At 43.6% G+C, this 25380-nt stretch overlaps 1 protein-coding gene across 1 annotated transcript in view; it reads right to left on the bottom strand.

The window, feature by feature from the left end:
* The window catches only part of trabd2b (TraB domain containing 2B), a 69626-nt gene that overhangs the window by 25550 nt on the left and 18696 nt on the right, over positions 1 to 25380 (bottom strand). The window contains exon 3 of the mRNA XM_069680233.1: positions 2424 to 2570. Coding sequence (XP_069536334.1) covers positions 2424 to 2570 — 147 coding nt within the window. The remainder of the gene's footprint in view (positions 1 to 2423; positions 2571 to 25380) is intronic.

Below are 25380 nucleotides of genomic sequence, written 5' to 3'. Positions count from 1 at the left end.
GACGGCCATTAGCGGCTGCGTATCCCAACCTGCACAGGAAATGTGGATTGACAGGGAGATATTTCCTCCCTTCCTCACTACTGGTGTTGCTCTGCACTCCTTCTTTGAAGTCTCTGTTCCTCTTTTCTTGGACTTTCTTCTGCATTTTTTCCCCTTTCCTTTTCTTTGTTTTTTTCATCAAACCATAAAAAAGAACTGAATTTTAGGACATGACATTTTGGTGTGGAACAAATAATTGATTGAATAAAAATAGAAAGCAATAGAGCCTACTCTGAAGTTTAACCTCTCCCGTGTCATTCTGCTGTGCTCTTCTCCATGATCCCGTCATCGACCTCTTTCTAATACGATGATTGAACTACGAGAGCATCATGGGTGTTGGAGGCCTCTGGATTCGCTCCTATCTATCAAAAAACACCTGCTCTTTTATGGTCCTGGAAGTTCACGCACAGACCTGCGATAGATCAGCAGGCAGGACCAGCAGGCAGCGCGTTCAGGCGTCTGATTACTCTAGCATGTGCTGCAATGTTAATACATGCGATTATGACATGAGGAGCAGGGGCGAACTGGTATGATTTGAAACTGTGGCTAACAAGCCCTTCATGGCCACCAGAGAAAAAGATACAGACAAAGAGAATTTAATATTTTGCCATGACATTTTATGACAGAGAAGTGAGTTGCGTCTGAAGTCGTACATACTGTCTGTCACTTTGTGTGTCCCTGGTGTAAATTATGTGAAATCTCTGCAGTTAAGTGCTGAGTTGAGGTTACATGGCGTGTTAGCTTTAATGAGACTTGAGGACCAGCGAGGGAGGTTGACACAGCATAATTGACTTATGAGGAGAGCTTTCCAGTAAATCTGCATTTGAGGATGGAGATGGAGTGAGAGCTACTGCGTGTTGCGCGTATGTATGTGTGTGTGCTATCCACAGAATAACCTTTAGACAGCTAGCAGAGCTGCGTGATGACTGATGAGGAGGCCATCACTGAAGGAGCAGAGGCTATGTTAGGAAACACAGAGTTAGAGGAGGTCAGATGGTGTATTTACGGCGGAGTCTGAAGCTATTAAAGTGTCAGACTATCAAGTAACCTGAAGTGGAGAGGGATTTAGATGGCAGTTTTGTGGAATTGATGTGAAAGCCTTAAAGTTTGAGGTGATGATGGCGTAATGGTAGAGAAGTGGGTATGAGATGTTTGCCAACTCAAATCGAGGGTCTGACAGATTTGGGTCCTTGAATACAGTTACAGATGGTTTTGAAATATGGCTACAAGTAGCCGGTATTTTGTGAGGAAATTTGACAATCCTTTAGACCAAGAAAAAAAAATCTTCTCATATGTTTACAGTTTAGTTCTTCTCTTGCACATGCTTCTTTCGCTTTGGCTTGGGAAGAGTTGTGAGTGGTGGAGGGTTCTGTGGTCCTTGAAGGTAGATACCGCATTGTTGTCTGTAACTATGACATTATATGCAGGCTCTAACAAGCAATAATTTCTGTTCTTGATACAAAAGAACATAGAAATACATGCACATGTTGTTTCTCTACATTGACAAAAAGACAGCAAGACTGCAAGTAGGAAAATAAAGAGAGAAAAATATATTTTTTATACATTTTATTTTGGCCTAATGTCACTGGTAGGTGCTAGACTTTTAATTCATTGATTCAACAACGTACTGTATCGTATTGAATCGTATCGTACTGTATTGTAACGTATCGTACTGTATCGTATTGTATTGTATTGTATCGTATTGTATCGTATCGTATTGTATCGTATTGTATCGTATTGTATCGTATCGTACGGTATCGTATTGTATCGTATATCGTACTGTATTGGATCGTACTGTATCGTATTGTATCATATCGTACTCTATCGTATTGTATCGTATTGTATTGTATCGTACGGTATCGTATTGCATCATATCGTACTGCATCGGATCGTACTGTATCTTACTTATCGTATTGTACGGTATCGTATTGTATCGTATTGCATCGTATCGTACTGTATTGGATCGTACTGTATCTTACTTATCGTATCGTACGGTATCGTATTGCATCATATCGTACTGCATCGGATCGTACTGTATCTTACTTATCGTATTGTACGGTATCGTATTGTATCGTATTGCATCGTATCATATAGTATTGTACTGTATCGTATCGTACTGTATTGTATCATACTATATCGTAATGTATCGTATTGCATACATCCTAACATCATATCAAAATCTTATAATGATGAGCAAGCAGTTCATACTTAGTTTAAAGCCTCAATTTTGCTCTTTTTGAAATGGGTTGTTTTCATCGACTTTATTTGTTTGTGAGAAGGCCGACATGAAGCGGCCGAAATGTAATATTGCTTTAGCTAAAACACCCTTCAAGGAAACATTTCTGCAAGTAATGTCATCTCAAAATCTAAATGGGGAGACCAACCTGTGAAGTGTCGTGGTTGAAGATGATGGAGCTGAGGTCACCACAGTTGTAGTGTGTAATGAGGTCCTCAGTGGTGTAGGAGCCCTGCAGGCTGCCCGCTCGGACGCCCTCGTGCTGCAGCAGCGTCTGGTTCAAAGCAAACAGCACCTGCGGAGAGAGAAAGACAGGAAGCGCGCTGTTACTTTCTGCATCCGCTAACTCAGTTTTCCCTGCTCAAGAGGAATTTGCCATGCGTGGAGAGAAATTGGGCCAACATGGCCGATGTTGATCTTCAAAAATAGGCGTATAATGTGACCTGAATATACAATGAAGCAGTTATTCAGTGACGCTGAAATATAAGTTCTTTTGCAGCGTTTTCATTTCTTTCCGGATATTTTCATACACTTTCCATACAGGCTGACTTCAGGTAAAAGCAGACCACAAAATTCATGGCAAATCTCCACTGGCTTTCTTCAGAAGGAATAAAAAAAACTGTGGAAGAAAGTGAGAGCTGAGAGGGAGAAAGAGAGAGAGAGACACTTTAAAAAGAACCCGTCTTTTTCTTTCACCAGGCCTGGGTGCCTTAAATTTACTGCACCCATTAAAATCAAAAGTAAACCCTCTTAAGAGAGAATTTATAGCGTGCAGCCGCCAGCCAGCCCAAGGTCTCCACAGCTGTCCAAGACACCAGGGGTTAACCTCCCAGCTCCCGCCCTCTACAATCCCAGGCCACCTCTGACTGGCCTGGCAACTGGGACTGAGCTGTCAATCACTGTTAAGCTCTCTTACAGGAACCAGAGGTGTTTCTTTTTCTCAGCATACAGCAGAATTCACACAGTTCTTCATTGCACCATGTAAGTTTCAGTCGACTTGATTACAACAAGTGACTCAGCTCATCATATCTCCAAACGACGCCAAAGTGATCCATGTCTATGATCTTAATTATCGAGAAACCTGACTAGAGCTTCGGAAAATCCTGCAGGGAGAACGTCAGTATCCAGGCCCGGATGATTTGTGGAGCAGCTTAAGGCCGATACAGCTGCACAACTGATTGAGCCCCGTGTCAGAAGTCTGGGTCGTAACTCACGCAATTAAGTTATGTTTTCACAATCATAAATGCCCATATCGTGCATATTGAATGTTTCAACTCCAGGTAACCTTTCCGCTGGGATAATCCCAACGGAGCTCTAAGCTCAACCTTGTGACTCCCTCTCTCCCCCCCTCTCTCTCACTGAGGTCATTGTGTTTGCTAACCAGTCTTGTGGGCTCATTTTGGCTTTTTGTCATAATGCAAAGAGACAATGGATGAGCCAACAGCAGATATGACCCCGATCATCCTGCATTTTTTTTTTTGCTCTCTTGTTTTTTCTCCAATTTCACCCCAGAGAGACTCCATATTCTCCTCACATCTCTTCCAGCACCAAATCCCAACCCTTCCTCCCACTGTGCAACCAAGAGTCAGATCTTTTTTATTCTTTTTGACATGTTTCATCGAGCATATTTTCTGCCATGCTCAGCGCCACGCTGTCTCCGAGCCAGGGATGCATAATCCGGGAATGGGTCTAGACCAAACCTGTGACCGTTCAGCCATGAAAAAAATCTGACTTTGGTGCTTTTCTCAGCTCATATCTCAACATCAGACTTCCCAAACTCAGAAGCCCCCCTGCTGTTTAAGTAATGACACCATACCTCATTTCAGTTTCCATTCCCATGTCTCATGAGATTCTTTTATTGCTGTAAACTTGAGGTCAAGTTTAGGTGTGACGCCAGCCCCAGAGAGGCTAATACCTGCCTAGCTAACTAGCTACAGTAGCTAATTCTGCTTCTTCAGGTGCTGATTCTCTGCCAGTAAGCTGGTCCTTGACCCACAAGGCTTTCCGCCACGTCTGGAGAGTTTTTCCAAGAGAAACACCGGAGCAGACCCTGGGCAGAGTCGGGGGACGGAGCTGGCAGAGCACACACACCTGCCAGCCTGTTTGTAACACTGCCAGCTCCAGTAGTTTCCCTTGAGACGGCAAAGTGCGCCAGACATGACAGACAGGAGGGCGAGCGCAGCAGAGGATGCATGGTAAGAAGGGAGGAGGGATGTGGTAAGTTGTGTTGTTAAGGGAGTTGTTATTTCAATATTGTCCGTCTCCTGGGAAGAGCACATCTCTGCAGCTGTAACCATGGCGCCTGAGTTTGTGCTGGGCTGACTGAAAGAGCACGTCAATCACTGCAGGAGCGGCGGAGGGGGGGGAGAGGAAAAATGCAAACATTCCCCGTGTCTGTGTGCTTGCATACATGTGAATATGTGTGCGTGCGTGCACGCATGTGTTGACTGACAGAGTGGGTGTTCTCATGCTGAAGTGGTCCACTCACTCTGACAGACTGGCTCTTTTACAGCCAGGCCCTTTCAGAGTAAACTACCGTTGACACTGTTCACCAAATAGTTCACTACTGCAGTTTCCCTCCTTTTCCCCTCGTTTCATGTAATGGATGCGTGCGAAACTCTCATTGTAATTAAAGAAAAAGCTTTATTAGAACAAAGCTGGAAGGAGCAGAGCACATGGATTGACTTGGAACCTGCGATCCGAGCGCAGCACTCCAAAAAGTCATTAGCGAGTGTTGGAGGGAAAAAAACAGGGAAGGGCCGGAGTGGGAGCAGAAAAAAACCCAAAACCTAAGAGATCTTTTATGTTTCACAAAATGTCATTTATCAACATGTGAGCTTACTTCAGCAATTGAACTTGAAGTGCATTAAATCCTGGCTGTTTGCTAGCAATAGTGTTAGCTTGTTTGAAGGTTTTACTGGTCTGAAGCATGAGTAGGTGCTGATGACAAGGTGCTGGAACCGAGAGAGCTCACTTTGTCGACTACATCACTCCTCTGTTTTACCTCCTTTAAATCTGAAGCGGGGAATGTGAGTGATGGATGGAGCTAAAGGGCTTTGGGCTGCGATTTAACAGAAGGAAGTGTCAAACTGTGGAGCCCAAACACTGAAAATATACCCAGGATTACTTTTGCTAACACCTCTAAGAGCCGGTGCATGCTTTGTTAATCCTCAATGAGAAAACTGTCACGTATCAATTCTTTTGTGCTTCAATCAATGTCAACATTCCTTTGGACCTTTTTAATTTCACTATCCCTTAAACCAACCAGACTTTTCCACAATCCTGCAAACCAACAGAGAAAGAAGAAAGCAAGCGAGAACAAAGGGAAGCAGGATTACTAGCATGAGGAAGACGGAGCGCAGAACAAAAGAGTTGGAAGTGTGAAAGAATGGAAGTAGATAAACAAAGAGAGGAGCATGTGTTGTACAGATGGAGGTGATTCTTCTGTATTTGTGCAGTGGAGAGTTTGGTGGTTAGGTGGTATACACAGTGTGTTGGCACAGACCTGGTGTGGGTATAACCAGGCAATCAGGTGCTTCAAAGCATGGCAGGAGTTCTGAGGGAGTTTGTTCCTTCACACATCTCCATCTTTTCCCTGGCTTTAATTCTCTCACTACTTCTATGTGTTTTCCAATCCGTGTTTTACTCCCTTAAATGTTGTCCTTCCCCACTCTTATTGTCGCATTTTGTACTATTACTTGTTAAGCTGCAGTGATTACGAGTGCCAATTGTTGTATGTAGAGTTGTAAGCACATATCCCCTCTAAACTTCATTTGAATAGTTTTAAAAACTGTCAAATGCAAAACTTTACAGAGAGTAAGTAAAAGTCCAAAAATAAGAAGAGCCTATGCTAGCTCCCGTGCTAGCTTTGCACTAAGGCACTGCTGTGCGTTGAGCTAAATGTCAGCTAAATGCTAACATTGTGAGTGTGACAGAAATACATTTCCTTTCTTTCGCTTGACGGAAAGTACGGTCATGATCACAGAAAGCATTTTCAGACATTACCAGTAGACATCACGGTGGTTCGATGGTTAGCACTGTTGTCTCAGAGCAAGAAGTTTACCAATCTTCCGGCCGGCTGGGGCCTTTTTCTTTTGTGCCTTCTCTCAAGGTACTCCGGCTTCCTCCCACAGTCCAAAGACACGTTCCTTAGGTTAATTGTTGACTGTAAAACTGCTCATAAGTGTGAATGTTTGTCTCAATAGCCCCTTTTTACACTGCGATTCCTCTACAGTGTCGTAACAAAGCTCCGCCGTCATTCTGCCTTTGCCATTTTACATTGGACCAAGCAACGTCGGCGTAAAGCCGCCCCAGTGTGTCTTCTTACATATCGTTGCAGAAGCAAAACGTGCGTGAGGTCTAAACAAACAGTGCGCACTTCAAATACAAACACATGGCGCTGTTCTGTCCTGCCGGCTCCGCCATTTACACTGATGCCATTTCACCTCTGTTACTACTTCCAATGCCAACTCAGAGGCGGAACGACATCGCCCCACCATTCTGCTTCAGTACGTTTTACATAGAAGACCAAACGTAACAGTGGTGTAATAATCCCACCTTGAACTTGCTGTGTAAAAGAGGCTTATGTGTCAGCCCTGTGATTGAATGGCGACCTGTCCAAGGTGTACCCCGCCTTTCGCCCAATGACAGCTGAGATCTTCACCAGTCCCCCTGCGACCCTTCACAGTAAAAGCAGTGTAATATATAATGGATGGATGGATATTAATTAAATCATCTCAGCATTCAATTATTATTTATATAGTGCTGAATCACGACAAGAGTTATCTCAGGACACTGTACATAAAGAGCAGGTCCAGACTGAGCTCTTTGTAATACTATTCACAGACGCCCAACATTAATCCACCAATGAGAAAGCACTTGGGTAAAGTGCTTGCTCTAAGCAGAAAGAGACAGATGGGTAGAGCCAAACAGACAGACTGACAGCAATCAGTTGATCGTTAAAAACTCTGTATCTTTGAATACACACTATTCAAAGCGAGTGGGAATCCAGCTCTTCCTTTGTTGTTATCTCTGGTCATTTAATCAGCCCCCGATAAAGAAAACAGCACTAACAGTCTCAGGGTGATGTTTCCCCTCCACCGCTCTCGTCTCCCTGAGAGCCACTTGTGTTTCATCGCCGGGGAAAGAGAAGAGCTGGACCCCTGACCCCGGACATGCACTGCTGGGTTCCTCTGGGCCGAGCCAGCTTCCCCCATGGGCTCCGGCTACAGACGACAAGAGGGGATTGGGTTCGCAGCACCCTGGGGCGACTGAAGGGAAGGAGGTAGGGAGTTGAAATAACATCCAGGGCAACCCAAGAATAGGAGCGGTGTGATAGCTCGTCTCTTTTCCCCACAGAGCAGCCCCCCAAAAAAGGGCGGATACCAATTTGTGTGAGTGTGCCACAGGAGAGAACTGTAACGGAATCCATTAAAACACCATCATGTCCATTTTCTTTCAACCTGTACTATCTCTGTGTGACTTCATGCTTGACTGTACATTTAGCATTGGCGGAGTATTTTAAAAGCCTGCTGTTGTCTGACCTTTTAGTCCAAGATAGCTCTGAAAAAACACCTAGAGTACATTAGGGTGGACAGATGGTGACACTCAAGACTACATCAAAGATGTCTGGACACTCTCACATGATAGCTTCACTGTTGTCTCCCACAGTTTTATCAACAAGGGCTGCAAGACTTTTTCCTTCTTTCTCTCTCCCTCAAGGGAGTCATGTGACCTGTGGAGGGCTTTAGAGGCAACATTCAAGCGTAAGAATGCCTCAAACGCACCCTAAAAGTTTTACAGCCCTCTGGCACCTTTCTATATATATTGTTCAAGGTGAGCAGCACTTTCAACTCATCCCATCTGGCATGAGCTACGGCAAGCCAGAGCGTTGCTTTCTTCCAAATCTTTATCCATGTTAATACCCACAATACGCTCGCACATGCACGCGCGCTCACAAACACATACGAGCACATGCTAATAATTACAAACAGCACATTCCTCTTGGAGAAATACACGTAAACAAACCACATATTTCAGAGAGGAGATAAAAAAAGACATTTCAGATTTTTTTTCCACGAAAGACGGCGCCTATATAGTAAATATTGTTTGTCCTTTCTCTCCGCCTCTCTTTGTCTTCCCATTTCCTTTCTTTCTTCTCCTTTTTTCTCGCTTTCTCTGTCCCACTAAGTCTCTCACCCGGCCTGGTCTACCTCCTGTCTCAGTTTAGGAAATCCAGGGATTACCAGAGGGACAATCCCAGTGGCAGAGGCCTGCTGCTCCCAGCTTCCAAAGAAAACCTCCTTTTCTCCCCCCTCCGTCTTCCTTCCGTCCCGTCTTATTTCCTTTCTGAGGCAGGGGGTGAGGGTCTAATGATGGGAGATATCCCTCTCTCTAAGTCCGTCCTCTGCATCTCCACCACTATCCTCCTCTCTCTGCTTTTTCTTCTTGTTTATCTTCTTTCCTCCAATAAAACCTGACCTAAAGGCACAAACACACACACACAAACATTTACACCCCTCCAGTCTATCCTCTTAATAAGACTCTCCAGCGAATGGGGGGGTGGGTGTCGCCTCTACACTTGTCCACAAATAAACCCTGCTGTTTGACTTGGCAGTGCTGCCGCTGCGCCAGTCATCCCAGCTTTCCTGCCTCCCCAGAAAACAGAGAAAATAATAAAGTATCTCTTGATCCGGAGTTAAAAAGCGCACAGCTGGTCCCTCGCTGTGAATACCCACAAGCGGAGGGTGTGGGCTGTGAGAGAGTGCTGGAAAATTATAGGCGGAAATTGTGCTAATTTTTGTTTTCTTTCAACATCAAGCGGCTCAGAGCTGTTGAACAGGAAAATGTCTGTGTGTAAATATATTAGCACAACACAGCTGAACATTACAGGAGGAAAGTTGGTAAATTTAAATTTACATTTTATTAAAGTGGAGAAGGGAAAAATCTGAAAGGTCAATGGTATCCCTCGTCACAAAATTTCGACTAAACTTTTTTTTGCTAAAGCGAGTGTTTTAGAAACTTTCAGCTCTTCTTTTAGTTATGGTCTTATAGTCCACACACAAAACAGCCTGGTACTAACCAGCAGAAAGACAGGGTTAGAGACTAGATGGTGAATATAGTGAAGCATTCACCTGCTAATGATAATCATGTTTCCCTTAGGAGCTGGAGGAGACCAAAACAGAGCAAAAAGGGGAGCGACTATGTACTTGCATTAATCAGTTGGCCAGAAACACTTCTTTAAATGCTTATGTCATTTTTCAAGATATAAGCAATTGATAATTGTTTAACAAGCTGATAATTTGTCAATGTTTTATAGTTTATTACACGGCTGTGTGAAATACTTGATTCTGATTGGTTAATTACGGCATTCCAAAGTCTGCTATTTCTTGACACCAGGCCGATGAAGAACAGATGTTGCTAGTGATGCGGTTCTAACCACACAGTCTGGAGGACAAACTGTAATCGTATCAATCTGCTGAAAGAAGTCCGGTAACTTTGACGTCAGTCTGTTTACAGACAGGAAAAAAAGAGACAAAACAGCGAAGAGAAAGAAATAAAGGTTAAAGGATGCAAAAACTGAAGGTTATGACAGAAAGATCTACAAAAATGAAGACGGCACAAAAAGTAATTATACAGAACGTAGTGGGATATGGCGGTGTTTAAAGACAGTGAATGGAAAAGAAAATGTCAACAGACTGAAAGTGACAAGACAGAAAACCTCAATCAGGTGCTGCGCAGATTCCTGCAGTCCGAGTAATAACAGCTAGCTTAGCTCATTATAATGTGAGTAATAACAGCCATCTTAGCTCATTTTAATGTGCGTAATAACAGCTCGGTTAGCTCATTTTAATGTGAGCAATAACAGCTAGCTTAGCTCCTTTTATTGTGAGTTATAACAGCTAGCTTAGCTCATTTTAATGTGAGTAATAACAGCTAGCTTAGCTCATTTTAGTGTGAGCAATAACAGCTAGCTTAGCTCCTTTTATTGTGAGTTATAACAGCTAGCTTAGCTCATTTTAATGTGAGTAATAACAGCTAGCTTAGCTCATTTTAGTGTGAGCAATAACAGCTAGCTTAGCTCCTTTTATTGTGAGTTATAACAGCTAGGTTGGCTCATTTTAATGTGAGTAATAACAGCTAGGTTAGCTCATTTTAATGTGAGTAATAACAGCTAGCTTAGCTCATTTTAATGTGAGTAATAACAGCTAGGTTAGCTCATTTTAATGTGAGTAATAACAGCTAGCTTAGCTCATTTTAAGAAGGCTACAGCATTAACCGTTGCTATGGACGCAGCTCTCTCTGTGAGTGTAACTATTTTTAAAGGGAAAACAAAAATATGATATATTTTAAAGTAATAAAATAATTTCCAAATCAATAATTTGTTTCAAATAAGACCATTGGTATTTGAAAACATGCAATAATACTTTCAACTTTTTATAATGTGGAAAGTTTAGCTGTTAGGGCCTATAAAATGATCCCCTCTGAATCACCAAGATTGTTCATTTTTAATGCAGTTTTCTGCTTTATTTCAAGCAACAGTTGTATGTTTTCTGCAGGCTCACTAAAGTAAATAGACTGCAATTAAATGAAATGATTGCAACATCAGATTTCTTCAGCTTTAATAAGATTTGAGCACTTCAAAGACGAACACGAGATCAGGCCATTTATCAGCCTTAACTCCCTTAAAGCTCACAGTCCACTTTTATCATCTTGGCCTGCAATGATCCTAACACATTTCACTATCTGCTTTATTTCCAAGGGAAAAACACTCATTTAATTCCATTGGACTCATCCTGCTCCTATTATGATGTGTGATGCTATCCAAACCAGATGAGGCGGCTCTTCTCCGCAGCATGAGAAAGGAGCAGGCAGAAACAGCCGTGTGTGTTTAAAACCTCCTCGGCCCCAAACTATAGGGCCCGACCGCTCTCTCTTATCTCCTCTGGTCTGCTTCGGTCGGACTAATGGCTTTAGACGGAATAATACCCAAAGAATGATTTGTCCTTTGTGAAGTCCACATCTGAGGTCCGGCAGAAACATGAGCGCATCACGTAATCTCCTGTATGAACATAAATTGTGTAATGGAGGAAAAAAGCGAAACCAGATTGAGGAAGAGCAGTGAAGTCTGTATGTCTTCCTTTTTAAGAGAGGAGTGCGTGCAGGTTTCTCTGTGTGCGTGCAGATCACATCATTCTGATGATATTTAAAAAATGTAAAGCCAAGTCAAGCTGATCTCAGCTCAGATTTATGTGTGATTTTTCTAAGTGTTTCAGCATCTGAGACCTCTGAATCGTTCTCCTTTGCACCATCTGACAGGTGGATCGTATTCCCCCTGCAGAGAACTGGACACTTTAGTAGCATACAGTGTAATAGAGCAGACCGTAGCTATAAAACAGCATACTTTCATATCAAAGGGAAAAGATTTAGAGTGTTTTCTGTCGAGTTTAACATCTGCATGCCGGGCAGATGTGTTTCAGCGTGAGTCCGTAAAGAGGTAGAAGGTAAATGTAGGAGAAGAGAGGAGAAACTGAGACAACATGTGGAGAAAAGAAGAAGAGACACGCAGCGGGGGGTGTAATGTAAGGAATGAGTAAGAAAGAGAGACATGTACAGATGTTTACAGTTAACCAAGGAGAGGTGTAGAGAGGAGAGGAGGGAGCGGACCTGTTGCCCATCACGTCCCCCTCCTCCTCCTCCTCCTCTTCTTCTGTCTAACAGGTCTGGAGCACAGCTGGGCTGGTTTCTCCTCCAACATCTCCCTTGTTCATCCTCCCAAAGCCCCTCAGTCCTGTCCCCGTCCCTCCAAAAACAACTTCATCTTCCATCGCTTCTCAACCCCCCTCAATCCACCATCCTTCCTCCCGTCTCCCCACCCACTTTTACGCTCCCTCAATGACAAATCTCTAGATTATACCGTTCAGCATCAGCCCTTCATCCCTCCCGCTTCTCCTTCTCTCTTTCCTTTAATTTGATGGCGGCTCTCCTTCCACCACTGTCACTGATCTCTGTTTGTTTAGCTTTCATGTTCCTTCCTCCTTCCTGTGCTGCGCTCGGTACACACTCGCCCTCTCTGTACGAGGGTGCGCTTGTAACTCAATGCTCGCACGCACGCACGCACGCGGATGCTGTGTTTGTGTTTCCATATGTGTCTGTCCTCACCGCAGAGTTTGTCCAAACTGCACAGTGCTATGACTGTTTAATAGAGCGGAGCAGCAGAGGGAGGAGTAGGTGGACCAAACTTCCTCTCCTCTTCTATCCTCTCCTCCTCTCTCCTCCCTGCAGTCAAGGCTCTATTTAACTTGATGCTGAAGCTTACGCGCTGTAATCCCACACAAGCACACCATTTCACGGCAAATCAGTACGAGCAATGTTCAATTTCACGCGAGCATTTTGCCTGCAGAAAAACAGAACGCTATGGAGCACATACACATGAGACAAAGACTGTGAAAAAGCCACATAAATGTGTAAGTGAGTGTAAAGTCACACTATTATATAATTTCATATTAAAGATCATGTCCCAGTCACAATAAAACTACCTTAGATGAACACAAGCACACACAAATGTTTATAACCTCCCGGCCAGGCTTTACGACTGTGCACGTATGTGTGTGCACTTCTGTCCCTGTGCATTCAGGCCAGTTCAGGACACTTTATTTAGCCAGTGCCAAAAGAGCAAAAGCACCTTCCAGTAACTTTAAAGTTGTGTGGGTTTTTTTTACATGCTGCCTTATTATTTGGCAAGCAAACAACTGGTGAGGCCAACGTTCAGGAATCAGTTTCTCCGAGTTGGAGGGCCTGTGAACTCTGCAGAATTGTGCGTGCGGTCCGTACGGCTAAGCTAACTGTCGGTGGTGGTCTGTAAATGCTTTCGAACTGTCTTTAATACAGAAAATGTAAAGTGTAGATGTCTGTGGATTTGTAAAAATACACCTCATCAGAGCTGGGCTGTATCAACAAGGTAACAAGTAATGGAACAAAAGTCTTTCCTAACTTAAATAGTAAATTGTTACCTATCAAACTAATGTCAGTTACACACACAAACATTTACAAACATACGGCCCAAATGAGAAAACCTTTCTGTCTTTGATCAAAGACATCATGCTAACTCCTGCCTTCTCTCCTTCTCTCTCTCTCTCTCTCTCTTCTGTTTCCCTCTGCGTGTGTGTGAATGAAAAGCAGATGAAGAGCAGAATAACAGTCTGTTCTGACAGGTTTCATGTGCTGGACTGACATCTCGGTACACTTGAACACTTCTTAATCCACTTTCACAGTATCTGATCATACTGAGAGATATCACATTCTCACAGACTTAAGCACACACACACTCCTCACAAAGGCCTGTAAAATGGCAGCCAACAACCATCACAGAGGAGTAGGAGCTTAGCTTAGCGATAGAGATGAAACCAGAGAAGGAAAAAAAGGAAGAAATTCAATATGAGAGCAGAGAAAGGTATTACCAGTGTCTCCTTTATAGCACCAGAGGTACGTCTGAAAGTCAGTTGTTGAAAGCCATTAGCATCAAAAGCCAACCCAGAGAAAAATAAACTCATACACCCTGAGAAGGACAACTGTGCTTTGGTTGCTTCTTTCATTAACAGGTATACGATTGGATTGTAGTATTAAGTCAGGTTGCTTTGAGAGCATGGTCCTTGGAAAACAAACACTTACTGTGAGCTTTGAGCACCTTGGCAAGCTCAGTAAATTGACTGTACCTATTGTATATAGTGCTTTTCCAGCCTTCCGACCACACTCACAGTCACACACTGATGGCAAAGGCCTAAGTGCCAATCTCCAGTCAGAATCTACAGACAATTGAAATTGGGGTTCAGTGTCTTGCCCAAAGACACTTCGACATATGGCTGTAGCAGTCAGGGATCAAACCTCCAACCTTCCGATTGAGAGATGACCGACTCTACCACTGAGCCACAGCCGCCCCGTCCAGCCAGCTGCCACCTTTTTCAGCTAGATAACTAATTTCAACTAAATGAACTGCCAATTCCAGGGGGACTTGATACGGCACACTGCGTAAGTGATCTAACTTGTTTTGTAGCTGATGCTTGCTCAGGTCGCATTCAGTTAGGACAAAGCGTCACCTTTGGAATACAAAAGAGAAAATAAATGTAAGAAAGATACTGAAAGATGCCATCTTGTTGTGTTTAAGCATGCTTTCACACCTGACAGCTTTGGTTCAGACTTTCAGACATTACTCCGAAAGTCTGGTTCGTTTGGACAGGTGAGAGCAGGCATTCGAACTCTAGTGCAGACCAAACTACCGGACAATTGTCCGCCAGAAAAGAAGGGAACTCGGTCCTTTTCCAAATGAACCACAGTCCGGTTCCATTCAGGTAAGAACATAATCAGACTTAAAGTAGGAAGCAAACCAAGAAACTGTGCTTTGTGGGTTGTTAACGGATGTTGACACTTGCAGAGACAGCCACGCAGCCAGGCAACAAGATGAGGAGAGGACAAATGTGAAGGAGCGACAAGGTGAGGGCTCTAACAGAAATATGGGTTGACCAAACAATTTCACAAATGTTTGTTGAAGCGCACAAAAATACGGAGGTGTTCAAACTGTTCAGTGAAAAACTAAAGGAGAGGAACTGATCGAACTGTGGAAAAATATCGGTTAAAAGTAAAATAGCTCCAACAATAAGACATCAAAGTCTACGATGGTGCTGAGTGGGATCGAGGAGTGCGCTCTCTCTGTTTGAGTACTTCAGGGAGTTTTCCCACGTGGAAATTTGGACCAATCAGAGAGCAGTTTCCTCGCGCATCAAAACTTTTGGTCCGCTTGTAAAAGCTTGCATGTGAACACAAACCAAACTGGAGGCAAAATGCAACATTGATCCGAATCAAAGACCAAATTGTTACAAACACTTTAGGTGTGAAAGCGCCCTAAAGCTTCTATCAGGAGACTTCTGACCTTTGACTGTGCTTCACAGGCCTAATGTTCTCTACCTACTCAGTGAGGAAACATAAACTTTGGGGGAAATCAATGTAGTAACTTTGGGATGTCACCCAGGAGGCCTCCAATTGCTACTCCTAATTACTGTGCTTAGAAGTTTTAGTCACACCATAGTGCGATAAATTAACCAAACATGGTTGTGATGAGAGCTGAAGCAGACAACAGGCCTGATGGAGGAGTTATTCATATTTACGAGCAACACATGAACGCGTCTGTCTGCATCATCCGAGCAACTAATCAATGTTGGAGAAGAAAAATGTGTTTGCTTGTGTGTCTTACAGAGAAAAGCAGAGTTTGTGCGCCTGTGTGTGAGGAAGAGGGATGGCAGAGGACGAAGCAGCGAAGCCAACATAGAGACCGAGAATAACAGACAAACAAACTCACAGGAGCACAGAGTGGGAGGCGAGGAGGGGGAGAGAGCCCGGTGATAGGACATGGGAAATAACTCCTCTAAGCTGCCGGGCGGTTTTCGGAGGTGGAAGGCCGAGTCTTGACGGCATGTGGTGGAGGAGTTACAGGAACACCGGCCATGGATTAGTAGCTCTTCCTCTTTCCTCTGGCTGGCCTTGACTGGGAGAGCCGCGCTGGCCGTCACATCAGAGACGGGGCATTTAACTGCTCTCATAAGACTCTCATTATTTCATAAATCTGCACTTTAGGCGCACAGCTCTGTTGATTTGAGCACACGCCAAAGCTTAGAGAATGTTTTTACAATCTACTTAATTTATTTACAACCTTGATTCTTTTTGTGTGTGTGTGCATGTGTGTGTAGGAGGGTGGGGAGAAGTCGGAAAATGGTAGTTGGAATGGAGAGATTTGGGTATAATTCTATGTTTGCTTGTTGATTGCTTGGCTGCTGCAGGCCTCCGTGTGTGTGTGTGTGTGTGTGTGTGCTAACGTGGCACTACAAAGCATTAACAAGGATTTAAATCTGCCTCTGTCTGGTGCACACATGAATTATTCCTTCATGAATCAGTGACACATTTTTCTAATACCAGTTTTACTTCGCTTTGTCACATTCTTGGCTGCTCCTTTTTCCATCTCTATTGTCTTTATTATCAGGACTCTGCAGCTGTCAGCTTTGATCATCTTTCCTATACTTAAAAGCTTGCAAACACACATGTACAACACTAAAGTACACCTATATATATAAATGCAAACATTATTACACTTTTATCAGCACCTTTCTGTCTCTCTCTCTTTCTTCGAGGCAAAGACGTTCTCATGCACTTCCACATTAATCCAACCTCCAACCACGCTGAGCTCTCAGCCTTGTAGCCTCCCAGGGAAAGTGCTTGGTATGAAGAAATCCAATATGATTAAGACTATGATTGCTGCCTCTAATAGTTTTAGCACCCATACCCTCTATTAAGAAAAACATTGGGTTTGGACCACAGCTCAAGGAAGGCTTCTGACAGACGGGATCAGCCTGTGGGAAAGAGCCATAATTCAATGTTTCAGAGCATGTGTGTGTGTGTGCTGTAGGTGTGAGCTGTACGTACAGTATGTGGGCACATACATCTTTCTAAGTGTGTTTTTTTTTTCTATGTACGTGAAGCTGTGTGTGTGTGTGTGTGTGTGTGTTTGTGCAGCCCACACTGGCTCAGGAGCAGACTTGGTCAGCCATGCTGAGGGGTTGCGGTCACCCTGACCAGCGGATCACAGGATTGTGGCTTTAAATGCACCACAAATCATCAAACAGGCCACACGGCTGGAGAGGAATGCTGAAGCAGACGGGAGGAGTGCTGGATAAACATGATTACAAGCGCTGCAGTTTGTCTTCACTGAAGAAAAAGGATAAAACCTTAAGAAGAAACAGCTGAGATCGGTGCATTGTTAAGTGTTAAGTGAATCAGCTGACTGCTGAGAGAGACGACTGAGGACAGGGTTTGTTTTGTTGTTGAGTGTTTAAGTGAGTGACTTTATAAGTTTGCCTTTATTTTACAGAATAATTGGATCGTTTCCAGAGGGAAATCAATGCAAAGACTTCTTTAACTATTACATGTAATATAATACAGGATGCATAAAAGAAACATTTAAAGTGACTTAAAAGGAGGTTTCTTCAACACACTTTTTACACTAAGTAAATTCAGAAATTGTAAATAATTGTCAAATATGGTTTCAGATAGATTTAGTATCACTTAAAATATAATTGGTGGCCTGCTGTATCAAGCTGACTCCTAATACTCTCGTTAGCCGGGCTAGCTAAAGTCCATTTGGAGATTATTTTTCCCCTCTTCTCCCCTCTGAACTTTGCTCACACTTCCACAGTATTTTCATCGTTAAAAAATGATTCAAACAAAAAGGTCTCAGGAAAAACCGTTTACTCTAACTAAGGCGGATAAATATAAGTGGAGGGTGCAACACAGTAAATAAGCTTTGATATCTTTGATTCTGGACTCTCCCAATCTAAGTAAGCCGTGTCAAAAAGGATGGCATGGTCAACAGTGCATTTTCTAAGGTGAAGGTTCACAGAAATGGACCTATTCAAATTATTTGCATGGATATATTTTGCCTGGTAAGCAAATCTGTGACTTGCAGAAATTATATTGAAATTAAGGGAATTTATCTTTAATGCTGCTGTGATCATTTAGGCTTAGTTAGGCTAAAACCTTGAGGCAGCCCTGTATTGTTCAGCTTGTGCCCAAAACTGCAATTTTGTTGTGGGCCGCGGAATTCTGTCGGAGAACTGAAGATTGCATCGTTTAAGAAAATTAACCCAAAAAAAAGAGGCAGGTTAATTTTGATGGTTCTCAGAAACAGAGCTGCTGATTTAGCGACAACACAATATATGGGACGACAGCACCCATGCGATCAATGCCTGAGAGTGCAGCCTTCCTTAAAGAAGGGGTATTATGCTGTTTCACATTTTAAGACATATATGTAATGTTACAGTGTTGGATGTCCAGACTAAACGTGGGTGAAGTTTCAAATCTGTAGGTAAAAGTATGTTGGAGTAATCCCCAGGCTTCTCAGCTCAGTCTGCAGGCTGCTGTGAACGCCAGGTTTCACAGTGTTTTCTACAAGCTGCACTTTGTGACGTCACAAAGTGCAGCCTCAGGAGGCTTCGGAGAGAGAGAGAATCAGAAGAAAGTGAGCTTGTAGTGAAGGGGTTTCTTAAAGGGACAGAGCAACTAAGTTATGTCAGGCAGAGGCTGTATGAGGGCCTGCACAGAGCAGCAGTGTGAGAAACATGAGTTTTATTGTAACTGTAAATTATGCTAAGCTACTCCACAGGTATCACAAAGTGAAATATGAAGCTTGAAATTAACATAATACCCCCCTTTAAGTGGCTCTGGGGCTAAAGATACACAAGCAAACACAAATACACACACACACCTTAATGATCCAAGCCTCACCACTGACAAAACTGTTTCCAATCAAAGCTGCTTAAAGTTTCTATTCTAGTTTTATTGTACGAGATGATATCCCTCCGAGCTATAACATAGACCCTCTTTGGTCTGAACCTCATCTTTGTGCGTTAACCTGAAAACAACAATTGCTTCACTCTGCCCTGTTATTTACACGTGTATTTCTGGTGGTATTGTCTGAACATGCAAGAGCTTTTTTTTTTTTTTTTTCACACCAAGCTCTCGGCTTCCACCTCGCCGCACTCCCTGCTGGGCCAAAGCCTATCTTAATTAACACTGGGATTTTACTAGATCACTGTTGGTTTAGTCGCAGCTCCACATCACCTTTGACAGTAATTAAGTGCTGAAGTCGAAGCCGAGGCCCTCGTGTGTTCCTTAAAATGAGAATGTGTCATAAAAACACACACAGACACACAGGGACATGATGTTATCGGGGTTGTGGGCCACTGAAAACAATGTCTGTCAGAGTCGATTGAGTAGAAACGGAACCACTTCAAGCAGGGCCACAGTCTGTGTGTGTGCGTTTCAGTCAGTGTTTATGTGTTCTCCTGCACGCATGAGTGTGTGCCAGTGACCCCATCGTCAGCGTGTGGTTACGGGTGAGTAGCGGCGGTTTCAATGGCTCGACACATACACACACATACGCATAAAGGGGTTTATTGACAGATGCCTTACACAGTCCGGGTTATAGCAGAAGAATGGAAAAGAATGGTTGTACTCTGCGGTTCGAACAAATAAATACCCCGTCCACCGCAGCCATTGTTGTGAAAATACCATAAAGGAAGTAACTCAATCAAACACACCATGGTATAAACATGCATACACATACAAACACATGGTGGGGCTAAAAGGTTTTTTAAAAAGCCAACAGAAAGTAATGTTTGCCGTCGAGGGACGTAATCTTTTGAACAACAGGAACAAGCTTAGGAATGTTTACCCTTTCAAAACAACACTCCTCATTTCTCTTCTCTTGTTCCCAGGTCACCAACTCGTTCTCTCCACCTCATTTCCTCTCCTTGCTCTCTCCATCCGCACCCCCCCACCTGGTTCATTTCAGGCCAGCCGGGCAGTGGCCATGGCTACGCTCCAAGAAGGTGGGTAAGTCAACAGAGGCCCCTCTCTCGACCTCTGTCTCTCAGGGGACCTCAGAGATCCCCGAGTGACGAAATGAGAGGGAAGTAGGCAAGGGGGTAATGTGAGGGGAAAGCCTGGAAGGTACTCAAAATAATATAAACAATTTAACTTTGAAGTGTCTTGATCTCAACAGCAAACACTCTGACAAATGTGAGTCATATTAGGTTGGATGCCAGTAGTAGTTGCGCTATAAAAGTCTGGAAATCCCAACTGTTAGGGTTATGTGAGCCAACTCAGAGAGCTCCAATCAGGCCAAATCATGCTTTGCCAGAAAAAAAGAAAACACATGCAAATTTATTTAATAAGTCAATAGAAACAGTCTCAAAACATGTAATTGAGTTATGATGTTAAAATTCTGGACTGAGATAAGAGATCAGTTTAATGGAATCACTGATCAGAGGATCTTCTCATAGGGGAGGAGTACGTTTGCACACTGCTCTTGGGTAGGGGTCTTCTTTATTACAGAGATGAGTACCATAAAATTCGGTATATAAGACACACAAAAAGTAGGCTACCTCCTATATACCGGTGCGACCGATGTACCAGTATGAAATGCAGAGACAGGTACTGTGTTTTACCCAGCGACGGCGCTATCCGGTTAAGTGGTGACTCCACATCTCTGCATTAAATTGTTTCCAGGTCCGAGCCGCTACAATGTCTCCTATTTACAAAATGCTGCAGTGCTGTTTTGTGTTTTCCTCGCTGTTTTAAGTGAGGAAAACTAACGTGATTGTTGCCAACGCTTTGTAACGGACATGCACCGCCATGATCGCCAGTGCAGCCGGTGCCCTCACAACAATCAACGTTACTGTAGGCTGCCAGCTACCGCTAGCTACAGCACCGCTAACTAGCAGGACTGCAAACTCGACACGACGAGAACAGATGGTAGTGTGTGTTTTGAATGTGTTTTAAATGACAATGAATTGAAATAACGTTTTTATTCATAAATAGCTACAGAAAAACTTTTTCCCTCTGGGATACAGAAAAACAGACTGAGACTTACATCCAGGTGCGACTTATATTCCGGAGTTTATGGTACTTTTTCAAAATATATTTTGAGATCTTTTTTTTACATTTCTAAAGCAATACAGTAAAAGAATAAGCAGGGGGAGGAGCCGGTTTAGCTCGGCGGTTGAAGCGCACACCCCGTGTGCAGAGGCTCAGCAGCCGATGCAGCGGCCCCTGGTTTCGCCCTGACCCTCGGCCTTTTGCTGCAGGTCATCCAAACTCTCTCTGTTGTTTTCAAACTCGCCTCTTTCCTCCTCTTGAATATAGGCAAAGGCAAAGTTATTAAAAAAAACAGGAAATGTGGGAACAGAAAAGGAGAAGCAATACAACAGAGACACATTTGAGCAAGGGATGTTGCAGTTGCATGGTATGTGCATCGACCCCAAAGGGCACCATGACACCTTGAAAATTAGCTCCATTGACCAACTGCAAGTCATCTTGTCGGCACCAAGTCCAACATAGCAAGAAAATATCTTATAAGCACTGCAAGCTTTTAAAACTTCATATTTCTTGCAGCATATATAAAAACGTCTTTGTCCAACTGTTGGCGATTTCGCCGTAGTTACTTCTGTCTTCTATTTCATGTGCTGTTCCTGTTATTTCGTCCGCTCCCTCAGGGTGTAAGTGAGCAGCAAGTTGGAAGGCAGGTGAGGACAAGACTGAAGAGAGGAAGAGGTGATGCAATGCTTTTGGATCTGGCTCTGGTGTTGTGTTGAGGGTGTGATGGCTTGTGTCAGTTAACACTCGCGCAGTACGTTTCCCCTGCTGCTGCTACAATGGTGGACGAGGTGTCGGCGTTTGTGTGTGTGTGTGTCTGTGTGTGTGTGAGAGCGTATATCATCATCGGCCCTGTCAGTGTCAGGAGTCAGAGTGTCTGTAACAGTGAACAACGCAGACACGCTAAGACGCACACACATAAATAGAGCAGACGCAGACACATGTTTATCATTGAGGGGATTGGTTGGATTCCTTTCATCTGAGGAGGCTGACGGTTCCCTCGCTCCCTGCCTGACCCCTCGGCTGCCTTTATCTCCCTCCCTCTCCCTCACTTTCACTTTAGCTCTCTCTGTATCCAATCTGACCTCCCTCTCTCTCTCGTCCCATCTCTCAACCCCTTTTATTCCTCTTTATGTCTTTCTTTCTTTTACTACCCTCTGACCCATCTGCTTTCCATCTGAGCCCAGAAAGCGGCCACGGTGGAGCAAGGTGGAGACGGAGGAGAAACATCCTTTAGATTATTACTGCTGACTGATTAACGCACCTAAGTACTGCGTCTGCGTCTCATCTTTATTTGTGTTTACGTGTGTGCATTCCTGCATGCACGCATGTGAAAAATAAGAGAGTTATTAAGCTCCACCGATGTTTTGCCTTCTCATAATAAATGCGCACAGATATTTGGCACGCTATGACACCCACCCCCCCTAACCCTGACTCGCACATACACACAGCAGTCTCAGTGCGATGAGCTGTCAGTCCCTGTTAGGCTTGGCATTCTCGTTAGCACGCGGTTTGGATCCCCTTTCAGAGGAGCTGAACTCAGGACCTTTTCCCTCCTCTGCATTCCAGAGAGCAGCGAACAAGAAGGAGAGAAGACAGACAGGAAGTCAGAGCCAACGACCTTTTATGATATTGGAGTTTGTATTAAATCATTTGTTGAAATATCTCCGGTGCGGCGTGATTTCCACATTTGACAGAGTGTTTCTGAAACAGTCTCAAAGAACGTCTCCTAAAATAATTGTGTCTTCAGCTAAACTTCTGCACCCTCGGGTAAATCGAACGCCAGCTGTGGGGGAGAGAAATCAAGCTTACCAAAGCACATTTACCTTATTTTATGTTGAGTTTCAATTACATTCTTTCCAAATGAGCCCCCGAAGAACCCATCGCTGATTAAAAGACATTTATTTGTGTTTCTCCGGGAGAGAATGTGGAATAGAGTTGCTTTTTACAAGAGCCAGATCAGCAGGTCCTCCTGGGTGGGCAGCGCTGCCCCAGAGAAAGCTGAGCCCCAAACCAGACATCCTTCAAACTGATTTCTTCCACAATCACTGCTGCAATGACAACTGCAACCGATCCAAGATAAGCAGTTTTTGTTCAAAGAAAAGAAAGAAAATTGCTCTGGGTAGGGGGGGAATGGCTGCCGTTTCGACAGAAATTCCCGAAAATTTCTCCAATCTTGGCTCCAACCCAGGTGAAAAACTCCCTGTTCCATCGTCCGCAACATCCCAGTTTAGCCACAGTGAAGACGGATGGAATTCCTGGAACATCTCGAGACTTAAACCAGACTCTAAACCCCTTTTTATCATGGAGCCTGCTGATAGTTTGGACAAATAATCGGCCTGTCCTGTGGGGATTATGGAAGTAGGTGAGGTGTGAGGAAGAGCAGCTTAAATGGCAGATCTGGTGGCACAGGGTTTTGGGGGTCTTGGGGGTTCAGAGATTCAGGGCTTCGTTAAGGCAGACAACTAAAGGTTGGAAGGGCGGGATTAAACCCAGAGATGCTTTAAAGTTCAGTTTTAGATTGAAGCCACCTGTCCATGTAAAATAAACGACTTGATATGATGTAATCCAAGCAAACATTACATGATAAATTAGTGATCTTTTCCTTCCAAGCTTTGCTGATGCTTCATATAAACACCCAGAGTGACCGCTTTAGTAAATAGTTCGAGAGTAACACACAAAGAAAAGTTAATACCTCGTACGTCCAGCTCGACAGATTGTACAAAGTGAAAAAGAAGCGACAGGACACTGTGTTGAAAGAGCACTTTATAACGTCTCTGTTTGTTTTCCTTCTCTCTCTCACCACCTCCTGTAACTTCTTTCTTTCTCTCCCGCCTCTCCTCATCACTCTCATCTTCTCTTCCCAGAGTTTCCAGGGAGCCGTCCAGCTTTTGTTTGAGTCGGGGGCCGTTCAGTGTAAACAGCAGCCGGGTTGAGGTAAGATAGTGCAGCTTATGTGGTTTCTATGAGCTGACCAGTCTCTTACATCAGTGTACCTCCTCTGACTAACAGGATCGAAATGGACTCTTGCTCTTTATGGTTTAGATTTTTACATTTGGACTGATACTTTACTCATTAAAAGTGCTGACTTTTGAATAATCGAGGCCCACAGATTTTTAAAACCCTTTGTAGTTAAGTAATGAGTCCTCATTGAAACATTTTGGTTACGCCAGTTTGCTTTCTTCAGCAGCAGCGCTCATTTGGCTTAACTGGCCTCCTTGGCAAAGCAGCACAAAACTAATCTGTTGCATGCTGCGAGTGAAAGCACTCACAGATTACGTACTGTACTATTCGCAGAGCGAGCAGGCCAGTTTTTAATTAGGAAAACCTTTTACTCAAGGTCAAAGGTCAAGGGAACTTTAACATTCGTATACCTAGAAGCACAAATGTCAGAATGTACACACACACACACACACACCTTGTATGTCCCCTTGACATACATCTGAAAAAGTTGGGTCGTCTTATATTCGGGGTCTAGACTTCTAAATGCCAAATTACGCTCACAACAGTAGACAGCGCCACTTATCTGTAAAGCGAGAGTACCCCTCATGACTGAGGCCAGCCGTCACTCACAGCTACAGTGCCAGGGGGATGAAAGACGGAGAGACACAGTGCTCGTCTGAAACAAATGGCTTAAAATTTGGCCAAGTTAACAACTGAGGCTGTGTAAGATGTCAATTTTAAGATATTTGTTGTCACAGAGTGTAATGTCCGAAAATGGCGAGGCCAAGCAGATCAGGGACTGGCCGTAGCGCTGCGTAGCCTTGCGGCTTGCTCCTGGGAGTCCCCCAGGACCGGGCCTGCCCTCTCTGGCCAAGAAGAACACTGCATTGGGCCACTGAACCACCGCGTCTTAAAAATGCAAACATTCTTACCTAACAGATACTAACAGAAAAAATTGTACCACGGTCCTTAAAGTTGTCGCTTCCAAGAGATTGACAGCAGAGTGAGTGTGTTACTGAAAAACAGAACGAAGGTGTGCCCGTTACCAGAGCTGTCATTCAGCTGTTTCAAGACTGCTCTATAAATAGACCTCACTTTGATGGTTAAAGATTTATTGACATTTTAAAAGGCGTTTTATTACATTTAAATGTGACAATTTAATCCTAAACATTAAAACAAATTTGATCTTCAATAAGTATTTTTCAAAAAAAATGAGTCATGAAAACAGGGATTGTCTTGTAATCAGGGTTGTCTTATATTCGGACACAGTATGTTAACAATATAAAGAGTTGTATCACATGTGATGATTTCTCCAGATTGGTCAAATGATAAAATAATGACAGTAATTTTGCGATCATTTCACTCCTACACCTTCCTTCACTATACACACACATGTATGGGCTCATCAGGTTTCAGGCAGAGCTATTGTGCTGGCCGGCCTTTGTTTTCAGGCAGCTGTAGGAAAATCTAAATCACAACTGCAGTAATGATCAACTTTGTTAAGGCCAAGACCGAACACAGGCAAGTCCAAGTGGCTTCAAAGACAAACCAATGCCTCCGTTTTACCACTGCAACAGTGGGGTGCAAACTTGTCAGGATTGTTATTGATGGTATATTGGTCTTTTTATGATACTTGTATTGGACAGCATTTCTCAGCAGCATATAAATCTAATATAATAAGTGGG

The sequence above is a fragment of the Semicossyphus pulcher genome, unplaced genomic scaffold, assembly GCF_022749685.1.
Source record: "Semicossyphus pulcher isolate SPU_LCO1_2020_fin unplaced genomic scaffold, fSemPul1.0.p SCAF_4, whole genome shotgun sequence".
Lineage (NCBI taxonomy): Eukaryota > Metazoa > Chordata > Actinopteri > Labriformes > Labridae > Semicossyphus > Semicossyphus pulcher.
The sequence above is the reverse complement of the archived record's forward strand: the minus strand, read 5'-3'. Positions and strand labels throughout refer to the sequence as shown.